At 42.1% G+C, this 12,379-nt stretch overlaps 1 protein-coding gene across 1 annotated transcript in view; it reads right to left on the reverse strand.

Moving 5' to 3' along the window:
* The window catches only part of LOC135874200 (enoyl-CoA hydratase EchA19-like), a 38,495-nt gene extending 26,403 nt beyond the window's left edge, over window positions 1–12,092 (reverse strand). The window contains exons 1-2 of the mRNA XM_065398957.1: window positions 11,778–12,092; window positions 8,525–8,692 (exon numbers count right to left, since the gene is read on the reverse strand). Of these exons, the coding sequence (XP_065255029.1) occupies window positions 8,525–8,692; window positions 11,778–11,925 (316 nt within the window). The 5' untranslated portion in view covers window positions 11,926–12,092. The remainder of the gene's footprint in view (window positions 1–8,524; window positions 8,693–11,777) is intronic.
* Between the last annotated feature and the right edge of the window lie 287 nt (window positions 12,093–12,379).

Below are 12,379 nucleotides of genomic sequence, written 5' to 3' on the forward strand. Positions count from 1 at the left end.
CAAATGTGTCCATAAGATTGTCTTTTTAAAAGTACATTGAACTATTTGTTTGAAAGCTAGTGGCGGTCATATTTTAAAACATTAACATGCACAAAAGGAGGCAGAGTAAAAAATTGTCCAGGCAACCTTAATTTTACCATCTCACGACCTGAGTGCTTCCCTTTAGGCTCTCAACATTCTTTTAATGTCATTGTTTCTATTGACTACAGCTCAACCGGGTACTGTTGAGTCACATCACTAATGAGGGGGAAAGACTTCTTAATAGTAATGTAGGTTGATTCTCCAAGTGGTTTATTTCCTCCATAGAGGCACATTATTTGGATAAGCACATGTATCGATACATGGGATGTGGGATCCATGAAACATAGACTTAGAAAGCTTTAGTGTGCATTTCAACAACCATCCCAAGCAAACAGTTCTTTTTCAAGTATTGGGCTAACATCACCAACTCAGGACCATATCCTCATCCGGTCCTCCATTAATGTCAATGGAGCTACATCAATATTCAGCAGTTGAGGATCTGGCCCTCAGGTTTGTGGACTGAGATTTGAATTTAAGATCTGAAGTAACGAGGAGGAGGAGGGAGACTATGAGCGTGTGGAGAAGATAAACTTGTCAGAGAACTTCATTTACTGATAAATCAGCCTGTTTTCTCTTTAATGGGATCACTTCCACAGATCCCATCGGTTATCAACAGTAAAGCAACACAGTGAGAGAATGGACATAGATGTTCTGAATTGCTCTGTGGAAGAAAGTGTCCATGCCAGGCAGCAATGCTTACAGAAAGCAGAAAGGGGGAGTTTAGGTAGCAGGTCTCCTGATTCAAAGTGGCTATGAAAATTCAAATAATAAATAACAACAATAGTAAGAGAGATGACATCTCACATGAACAGCAGACCACAATTTGGGAATGTAGGCTACAAATAGCAGATCCAATTGATGAAAAAAGAACAGGTTTAGGGTGAGGCTGAAGTCTCTTTTTATTTTATGAAGAATGACTTCACCAATGGACAAATGATGTCAGGGAAAGAAAGCAGATAAAGGGCTTAATTGTGCCTTATCGGGGAGGGCACTGCAGAGCCACACTGCCGCAGAGAGAACACTCGAGAGGCATTCTGCCTCAGAGAAAACATTCTTCCTGTGTGTACAGAGATAGCATGTATGCTGCTATACACGCTATAGGGAGCTCCCCTAGTCAGTGTGCAGGGATACAGACATGATCCTGCCTAGTCCCTGTACCCTCTGGGACAGCATGTACACTGCAAGTAAGGATGGAGCAATCTTATCACTCCCCTACGTACAGGGAGTGCAATTTAGGTTGGGCCTTGCCAGGGTAGTGGAAGAATGGGGAGAGGATATTTGTGGCCTCACCCACACTGTGCACTCACATAAAGCTGGGCAGAATTTGCCCTTTAATTTTGAGATGATTTTGTTGGAACTCCAAAACCTCCTTGGTAAAGAATCTGGAAGGAAGAGAGAAAAAAAAATAAGAAATAGTGTCACGATCTCTTGATAACATGCAATAATCTAATTGAACAAGATGAACTAAGGTAGCGTTTTCCTTACAAGAAAGGCTGCATGACAGCAGTTAACGCAGAAGCCTGAAAGGAGGAAAATATAGTAACTCAGGATGAAAGTTAGTTCCCAAGGAAGGGTTAGACACCTGACTAATAAATGAATATGGAGAAGCTCTCTCATGAAAGTTACTGTGAGATACGAGAAAGGAGCAGTCACTGAATGTGGAAAGCCAACAACTACTGTAGAAACACATATTGCTACTCAAAATCCAGACTGAGCTACTGTTAGAAGATAACTAAGAATGACATTTTCATAAGTGCTAAATTCACCTAGGAGTTACACAACACACTGACACAAAATTAAACTCTCTTCATTCAAGTGAATGAGATGAAGGAAATATCAAGTCTAGAAATCTAAAAGAAATCCATGTCAGAAAATGAACTCTTGGGAGAAAAGTTTCATACAGGTTTGAATCAAACAATCCATGTTCCGGTTAAGGAAATCTCCCAAATCACGGCTGTAAAAGCATGACCCTGAGTATGAATTAAAGCCCTTTCTGCAAAAGCCAGATAACAGTGTTTAACAGCTGTGGTTAAGCAGGTCTTAAAAATGGTTGTGGCTGAACTGGGCTATAAGCCGGTTTGGCCAGCCAGTGTGGACTGGACCCAATTATACTAAAACTAGGTTAAAACACATGTTCTAGCCACAACCTCTAAACTTTCTGTAAGATTCCTCCAAGGGATGCTACAAAACCAATTTCTGTTTTACGTTCCAAATCATTAGTCAATGCAATAGCATGTAATAGTGGGTATTAAATACTCTTAACATAAACCAAATGAGTGTCATTAGCTCTCCAACACTTTTTCCAATAAAATAGTTTATGTGAAGCTGTGTAAGTTAAGAATCTCCATGACAATTTTCAAAACACATTTAATATTGGGGAGATGAATGATGAAGATAAATAAGTGCAAAGTAATTTTGTTTTGAAAATTAACCTCTGTTAATGGGTATGAGGAACAAGAACAACTCTGCTATTAATGCTGAAAGAGACTCTGAAAGGTCTCCCAAGATTGTCTCCCAAGACAAAATCATTTGTGAATAAGACACAAGGACAGCTTTCTGCAGTGCATTTCTGCAGTGCAGTATGACAAGTTATTGCACTCAGAGCTATATTAATACAGTAGTGTTTACAGTTTAGTAGTGTAGTCCTGTTTGCATCTCAGTTTTCAAACAAACAAGAGAAAACATCAAGTTACTTCAGAATACACCATCAGCTTTTACCTATCGCAGATCAAAGTTCTTTGGGGGAAAGAAAGGGCGACACTGGTGGTGTTCACTATTCCAGAAATGGACTTTAAAGAAAAAAAATCTCTACCCTGCACCAACTCTCCTGGTCTTAGTTCTATTGGGGCAGAGGGCGGGAGGAAGAAGAAGATTCTCTCACAGCTGTGAGCAGCAACTAAACTGCTTCATGCCCACCACTGCAATCTCAAAGCTACAATCTCTGCAGCACAAACTCCCTTAAGAAGGCCCAGTAGATCCGTGTAGCCAGGGATCAACTAGCAAACCTCCTACTCCTCCCCTGTGCACTGGGGCACAGTGTGCTTCCAGGAAGATTGGCTTTGTAAGGCACAAGAGGTTCACGTCCATGGCATGGAGCCCAGCCCCACTCCAGCCCTGGGGAACCACGCAAGTCCCATGCAGGCAGGCCACTCCAGCTCCTCAAAGGAGTGTGTGGGGAAGAATTTGCCTTTATGTCACCTAATACAATACACATTATTCCTATATTTAAATCTGAGGTTCTATGAAGAGCAGCAAGGCCACCTAATCTCACATAGGTGCCCGGAGGCCACAAGTTGCATGTTTACAACCATTTGGGCTATGGCAAGACTAGACAGCGGTATCATATGCTGGCTGAGATTATGAAACAGCTTCTTAAAAAGTAAACATAGAAATAAAAATCTTTTGATGGTGAAAGAAAATGAAGAGATTGGTCTTTTGGCGCTGAAGATCCTGGTCTAATATCAGCATTGCACTGACTTTTTAGTAACCCTCCATATTCTCTTCCTTTGCGGATGCCAATTTTATGATTAAACACTGAATAAAGGCTGCATTCTATAAGGATGTGTCATTTAAAAGAAAGTGAAGACAAAGTAAACAAGAATTCACTTCCAGGGTTCTCACCGCTGCATGCCAAAAACCTATTCGCCCTTCCACCCCCTCCACTTCCTTATCACTGAAAGTGTGCCTCCTCCACACAGCTACCCGCAGCGGAAAGAGTGAATTCAGACCATTTCTTGCATGACTGCGGTATCGTTACTGCAGAGTGCTGGAAGCAGTAGAAAGCACTGCTGCTTGCTGCTCCACCACAATGAAAATCAAAACATTGCAGCCCACCACATTTACTTTAATATTCAACTATACAACGGACAGAAATCCCTTGCTGTCTCTAAAACATAAAAGGCCACAGAGCAAGAACCTCCCTGATACAGTTTAACAGATGGAACCACTGTACGAGGCTGCAAAATTCAATGTTCTAATTCTCTCTGTTAAGTCAGTTAGGGTGGCATAAATAACCCATGCATATGTGCCGGGGATGTAAAGCTCTGAAATATACACACAACTTTCCTTTTTTTAGTCTACAAAACTTCTGTAAATTTCCCAGGACTTCAGTAATACCACTGACTCCAGCCTAGCAACTCTTTTATATTTGAATAAGAACTGTCATGTATTAATATTAAGCATGTATTAGCATTGTTAGCATGTATTCTGTATGTATTAAGTATTATGAAGCCGAATGACCATCAGTCTGGAGACGGGGGGTGGGGGGGACAAAAAACAAAAAACACCCTAGGGTGCAGTTTTCAAAAGTGACTTGTGATTCTGGGTGCCTCAATTTTTGGGTGCCTGACTTGCAATACTTTAAAGGGGCCTGATTTTCAGAAAGTGGGCTCAGCACTTTCTGAAAACTAAGTCCCTTTATGGTATCTCAATTTTGGGCACCTGAAGTTTGAAGCACCAACAATAATAATAATCACAAGTCACTTTTAAAAATCTTGTCTTTTCAGAAGACACCAGAAAGACAAGAACATAACATAAGAACGGCCGTACCGGGTCAGACCAAAGGTCCATCTAGCCCAGTATCCTGTCTACCGACAGTGGCTAATGCCAGGTGCCCCAGAGGAAGTGGACCAACAGGCAATGATCAAGTGATCTCTCTCCTGCCATCCATCTCCATCCTCTGACAAACAGAGGCTAGGGACACCATTCCTTACCCATCCTGGCTAATAGCTATTAATGGACTTAACCACCATGAATTTATCCAGTTCTCTTTTAAACAGACCAAGGAATACAAGGAATATAAGTGTTTGCCTGTAATACATGGTAGCGCCCAGTGATAGGACAGTCATTGCTTTTGTGCTGATAGTTGGTTTGGGAGTTAGGATGCTGCGTGAGAGGAATCATATAAAGGCAGACTGAGAAGTGAGAAGAGTGAGGCTAGAGAAACTATGAGATGTATGAACAGAGCCAATAAACCAAAGCCATACCCGCTGTAACTCTACTGAAATCAGTGAAGTTACACCAGGGGTGAATTTGGCTCAGTGCGTTTTTCTTGTAGTGAATAAGAGAGAGTTTTCTTGTAAAATGGGTAAGTGAGTCTGTTCTTGCTGAACCATACACACCTAAGAGCTCAATCATTACATACACTGGCATAAATTAAATAAATACCACAGAGAAGGCCACAAGTCCAGTTGCCTTTGATAACTCATTCCCGGAAGACTGAGTGTCACTGATTAAAAACTTAGTGGATCTGGGCCAGATATGAGAGATTAAGTTAAAGAAAATACAAACTAATTAACTCAGCCAGCTAAATCCTATTATAGGCCCATGTCAAAGTCAAGGCTGATCTAGGAAACTACCTGCTTGGTTTGGAAAAGTGTAGCAATCTCCACACACAAAACTCTAATGGCAGGTTGGGTATTTGACCTGTTCCTCCCCTGAGAAAAATAAATGTCTTCTCTCAAAAATATGAGACTGTTTTTATTTGGCCTTTTTTCCAGTTTGTTTTTAAACAGGCCTTACTCGTTGGGCCTGTATTTTAAAGTGTTTTGTGGTTTTTGGTTTTTTTTAAAAGAAACACAACCTAGAAATGAATTAATTTGCATCAATGACATCTAAAAATCTCACAATTTAAATAGTTACAACTTTAGAGCCTTAGGTGCTGAGCTATTTATATAATAAGATACACATGCATGTGTATATTTTAACTAAAATAATTAAACTGGAGCAAAATATAGATCTCCAAACATAGTGGTGATAAAAGCATCTCTGACTACTGAGAGCTATCAAGGCAGGCCAGGGAATAGGGAATTAGAGGAACGCACAAAAAGTTATTAAAATAATAGGAGCAATTAGTTATAAATACTGATCCTGCAGAAGTAAATGGGAAGTGACTTGGCCAGGATTTGACCCTGCAAATGTAAACTGTCTTTAAACTGGTGTGGCAGTCACTGCTGGAATTGCTATTAAATGTTCTGACTGTAAACAACTAACATGCTATTTCCACCATGAATGTGAATGTTTTCCTCCTCTCTGGATAATGACAAGACAGCTACTTCTAATTAAAGTTTAGCAATGTGTCTCTTCTTATTTTGCTACCTCCATCTGACAATTCACACAAGTACTTTCATATACTCTTTGAAGTTTAGGGTGGGGTTGTTTTTTTCCAAGTGCTGGATTTTATGTCTCAGTCATCCTAAATTCAACTGCAGTGCTTCCAAGATAAATGAATAAAGCAAGAAAAAACTGCATATGCATCTTAAATAATATGCATGTTCTCATTTCCTGTTTTGATTTTCAAATACATGTTCCTTGTCTTACCCTCGTCCGTGGGCACAATAAGTCATTTGTATTGGACAAAATAAGTCATCGGGTTTTTTTTTTTTTTGTCACCTAGAGTAGAATAATCTCAAATATAAAAGATTTCTCAAAAGTCACACAGCACCTGAGCAGTATAATTACAGTAAAAAACCTCCAACAGCCAGATTTTCAGTTAATGAAAATCAATGGAGCTATGTTGATTTATACCAGCTGGGTATCTGACCCTCAAGCATAATTGTCATGATATTATACATATTTCAAAGAACAAAAACAGGAATTTGTCTCTAGAGTTTCTTACTAGCTTATAAACAACTATTACTCAAGGACACATTTTACAACAAGCATCAAATGAATTGAGTTAGTTGTATCTAAAATATTTTACCTCTTCATAACTTTAAGTTCAGTGTATAAGTGAACATGTACATTGACACAGTCAAGAAAGCATGAGTAAAAAAGCCTAGCAGCATCTGGGAACAGCTGCTATTTTGCTGAAAAGGCAGCAATACAAACAGTGATGTTTATTAGAGAAAAGAGACTCTGACCAAAATCAGGTTATAATTAACAACTTCACTGCCTGTGAAGGTATACCATTGCCAAAATGTTCAACAGTGGTCATTTATTTTGGGTTCCTCCATTTTTGAATGCCAAGCCTGAGACAACTTCAGACTGATTTTCCAAAGTGTTGAGTACTCACAGCTCCTCTGGAAGTCAGCATGAGCATCAGAGGTGTGAGCAGCACCTCTGAAGTTCATGACCAACATGTCTCAAGCTGGGCACACAAAATATGAGGCATCCAAAAATCAGTGTTCACTTCACTGTCTGTGAAAGTATAGCATGAGTCCCCCCCCCAATTTTTTTTTCATACTTGTGAGTCTGTAGGAGCAGGACCCTAATTAACTTTGATCCTGCAAACATTTTACATACAAGTTATTCATGGGCATAAAGTTACTCACGTGTGCAAGTGTTTGCAGAATCATGCTTTTGGATGTAAATCATACTTCACTATTCATTTATTCAGTCGTGTGTTTAGATTGATAAGAAGACATGCATGGGTTAAATAAACCCAAAAAGGCTTTTTCATCACCTACTGTTCAAACAAGGTAGAGCCGTGTACCAGACCTCTCTGTAGAAATTAATACATTCCATTTTTTTTAGAACTGTAGAAGATTAATCTCAGGAGGAAGAGAATAGCCTTGTGACAGTTCGGGGAATATGTTTGGATCAACATATAAATCCCTAATATCATTTATGGTTGTAACAGCCATTGTGAATTAGATCATTCATTTGGTGGCAGGGACCTGGCATGTAGTGAACAAACTATGTCTGGAGAAGTAAAATAGGGCCATCAACAACTGAACAGCTTTGCCCTGAATGGCCAATGGAGGTTGTTACAAGCAGAACCACTGAGTTTTAAAAACTCTTTGCCTATGCCTAGCAAGCCTTGGGGGACTGGGGCATAGAAAATCCCTGGCACAAGGACAGAAAAAGAAAAGATGTTACAGATTGCTTTTTAAAAAGAGATGAGCACTTTGGGTAAGACAGTCAGCCTGTCACAAGAAATAGAGGACACAGCTGGAGAAGTGGGCACAGAACGGGCTTTCCCTTCCCCCAAAGAAACTGACCAAAACCCTAAAAACTCTCAGAAGCAGTGAGCACTCTGGCCTCTGGGGGAGCAGGAGAGGAATTTCATTCATGTGTTTATTGTTTTGCCTACATCTGTAATTCTGCTGTGCTGTCTATGAGTAAAGTATATGTGTTTAAGAAGTTCCTTTATAAAGTCTGTGTTCCCTACTTTAACTGACATGTGTCCCCAAAGAGTTAAACTATAAACTAGAGCTATGAGGAAACCATGCACAGACAGCAGGGGAGTTTCAGCACTGGTCTTGAGGCTGAGGGCAACTACACTGAGGAGTCCCACATCCCAAGAAGAGGGCCAGACAGGGAGTCTGCATGCCAGGAGCATGCCCTAGAGGCTCAGTCAGACAGTGACTGGACTCTATCCAGACCCAGATGGCTGGAAAGCACGTTGGATTCAAATGTTGGGTCTAATTATAACAGCCTGGTGACCACCCGCTGAGGGGGTTGGAGGAGGGAGGGTTCCAGCCAGGGCTATAACAAATCTCACCTATTCCATGAAGTACAGCGACAGTTAGCGAGGTATCATCTTCAAATGAGGTGAATGCCTGCAGAAGCATTGCTGCAGTCTCCTGATTCACAGCATTCCTGGCTTCTGGCCTGTTAATCCCAATTGTCATGATGGTTCCATGTCTTTCAGTGACTACATTCTTCTTCCCTGCGTGGGGGAGAAGAAAACAATCAGCGTAAAAGTGTACTTACATTCTTTTTAGTAAGTCATTAATATATTAAAAAGGGGATCTGAAAGGCTTAAAATGTTATTATTATTAGACGACAGAGATATTTAAAATAAACAGAGGTAAATCCAACATATTATTTTTACCACTTACATCATTCCTTCATGAACATTTTTAAACATTTTAATATACAGTATCTTTGCCAGGCTTGTATTTAAGCAACAGTAAATAAGGACAGAAGATATTTCCCGAGAATTAATAACAAAGACCAGCTGTGAAGAGCGGACGGTCTCAAGCACAGCTGGGGCATCACTCTTCTGGGTGAAATGCGCTGTGGTGTCATTGTTATTGCTAAAAAATGAAGGAAAAAAGTTATTTTTAAATGCAAGAGGTAGTTTCAACTGGTATTGGAGGTACAAGAAATTTCTACAGAATTAATGTTAAGCAAAGCAGGCAATCAGGTTGCTTAAAACAGCCCTCAGTAATCCATTTTACAATAAACATTAACTTCTAACAAGATTAATTGTTGAAAGTAGTAAATAATCATATTTACCTCAAGATACAGTAACTCTCTCTTTCTACCAAAATAGAAAACCAAGGGGTCCAATTCTGGTCTCAGTGTAAGAAGTTGGATTTACTTTCTGGGGTTTCTTACTAAGTGTGCGTACTGTACCCAGTACAATGGGGTCTCAGTCGTAGCTGGGGATTCTAGGCACTGCATGAATTTACAAGGAGATATTCCAGAACAGCAGCAATGAAACTAAGAGCAGAATTTGGCTCAGTACCTGTAATTTTACATATATTCTAAATGTTTTCATCGTACGTAATTGAAAATGTGACAGTTTTTCCTTTAAAGCAGTAGTAGTCTATAGGGACCTGAAGTCTGAAGTCCAGGGGGGGAAAAAACAAAAAAAACCAGTGTGACAGATTCTCAGCTGGTGTAAATTGGCCTCATTTCCCTGGTCTCGATAGAACAAATCCGATTTAAAAAAGCTGGAGATCTGGCCCAGTTATTCACTTCTCATGGGACAGTCAGGAAGACCTTTATACCTGAGAGATCACATTTTTCCATGTTCCACACTACCACAGCTGTAATTTGCAGAGGTTCTTCCATGTAAAGGAGAAAGGGGCGGGGTCTCCCAGCAGGATATTTGCTGTGAGGAGCCCTCAGCTTTGGAACCCAATTCCCCCATTGGTTCAAAACAACCTGAGTCTGTGAACAGTCAGGGCATACTGCATAGTTATCTGTTTACACAAGTTTGGGGGGATATAAGGGATGATGTTTGTGCCGGAAGGGGCACTTGGGGGGCTTTATTATATTACTATTTGGGGTGCAGGAGAAGCTGTTGGCTATGCTTCTAAAGTTATTTTAAGCTATTGGCATAGGCTCCTAGAGTCCAGGATAGGTGTTATACATTTTACATTGAAAGAAATAAGAACTGCTGTCGGATCGGCTAGAGACAGATAGTTTTTACTAACCTCAGATGCATCCACTCAGAATGCATTTATTTGTTTGACATATGTGATCTGATTGATTAATATTGCTCTAGATCTCAATATTGCTCACCGCTGAGGAGCCTAGACAGCAGAAGTCTACTAACTCATCACATCACTGTTTTAGCCAATTATGAGCCAGGATTTTTCCCTTGGGATGTAACAACAGCAATAAGACACTCCACTTCCAAGGGACTGTTACATCCCTAGGGTGATTAAAGTAAAATCAGCCTTTATTCTCACTGTTTATGAAACATATTTATGGCAGTCTCGAGCCACCCCAAACTGCAGATAGCATTTAATTTTAAATGCATGTTCATCCATCTATACTTCTAAAGCTTGACTCTTTCTGAGTGAAATTCAACTGTGTGATGAGTCGGCACAAATCCTCTGACCCATACAAATCCCACTTAAGGTCTCAGAACAGGACTTCACCCTTCATGAAGCATAGGGATTGGAGAAGAGAGCAGAATGGGGCTTTAGAATCAAGAAATTCACTGCTATTCAAAAATGAAACAGCAAGCTAGCGATGGGGCTCAGTCAGTACAGCACTATATCCAATAGCAGTTCTTTAAGACTGCAGCACCCTTAATTAAAACAAAAAAAGAAGAAGCAGCAGCAGCTTGAGTCACCTGCTGTATGGTTTCATTTTGTCCAGTGCAAGGTGAAGACTTCTCTCTAGGCAAAGCATCTATCTCATGAAGGAAACATAAGCAGAGGTCCTGCGTCATCACTTCTCCAACTAGGATGCTATCCTTTAGTCTCCATTCTGTTGTATGCATCATCAGGTCAGATTCACTGGTACACTCATCAGCTTTGTGCCACTCTGATGACACAAGGGGGCCATAAACCTGGCTGAAGTGGGTTATCAGCTGTTCTGAAGTGGGTTATCAGCTGCTCTGCAAGGGGCAAAGCAGGCAGAGGGTAACACCAAATCTGAACCATTGTCTTCAGCATAGGGTACAGCACTGTTTTTCATGCTGAGGTCAAATTTCCAACAAAAGAAATGGAATGTCATCAAGACACATGAAAACTTGGGGTCCCCAGATAATCAAGAATTCCTATATTGGTTTTCAAGTTTAATAAATAAACTGCTCAGAGCCCCCTATAAATCAGCTTAGAATCTGCAGCTCCCACATTGGGACACATTACTCAGAATTTAATGCTGATCCTTCCCAAATGGACATTTGATATGACCCAAAAGCCTCTCGAAGCGGAGGGAGTTATTATTGATCAGCGCGTAAACCGTGGCATTTACTAAAGGCCATGGGGTGAGGGGCCTCCTAAAAACCACGCAGGCTCCGAGACGGCTTGTAATCTAGCAACGTGGTCGCGACTGCAGGCGCGAAGCCGCGGGGAGGGTCCGGCTGGCGGCTCTCGCACTGCAGCGAAGGGCACCGGGTGGCTTTGCCGCTCCCATGCGCGGGAGGGACGGCAGGCGAGTCGCTTCCACATCGCACGCTCCGGTGTGCAGCAGCAGCCGCCTCGCTGAACCTCCCTCCACCCCGTAAGTGTTGTCCCTTCAGCAGCCCAGTGAGCATTGCCCTCTGCCGGGGACGCAGAGACACAAACCTTCGTGTCCCGGTGTCCCTGCTCCTGCTGCAGCCGAGGAGGAGGAGGTCTCCCTAGCAGAGGCACCTGCTGCTGTTGCCGCCTGGTTCCTGCCCAGGGCCCCGCTGGAGAGCAGGCGCGCAGGGTTGCGCATGAGCTGCCTGGACATTCCCCCCAGCGCGGGCAGCAGCACGATTCCGAAGCCGGGCTCCGCGCACCGCTGCCCCCGGGCACTCGGATGGTGCCAGCGCGCAAGGCGCGGCGCAGCGAGACCCAGCTGTGACACCACACACTGACCAGCTCCTACGTGGGCTGAGCGGCTGTTGATCTCTGCTCTCTTTCAAAATGGCCACGGTCCCGTTGTTCCCTCCCCCTCCCATTTGTCTCGTCACCACTGAAGCCGCAGGCTGCCCTGAGAGAAGATAGCCACCTCTTCAGCTGTCAGGGGGCGCGGAGGGTCATTGTGGAGGCAGCTGCAAATGGAGCCAGTAGGTGCTGATCTCTGGCATGTAATAGGGGTATCGACCATTGTTAGCCCCTGGACCCAAATCATGCGATCGTCTTTGGGCCAGGAAATACAGAGTCCAGTCTTCTACTGGGTGTGCCAGACGTTATTACAGCCC

The sequence above is a fragment of the Emys orbicularis genome, chromosome 2 (genome assembly GCF_028017835.1).
Source record: "Emys orbicularis isolate rEmyOrb1 chromosome 2, rEmyOrb1.hap1, whole genome shotgun sequence".
In the NCBI taxonomy this organism is placed as follows: domain Eukaryota; kingdom Metazoa; phylum Chordata; order Testudines; family Emydidae; genus Emys; species Emys orbicularis.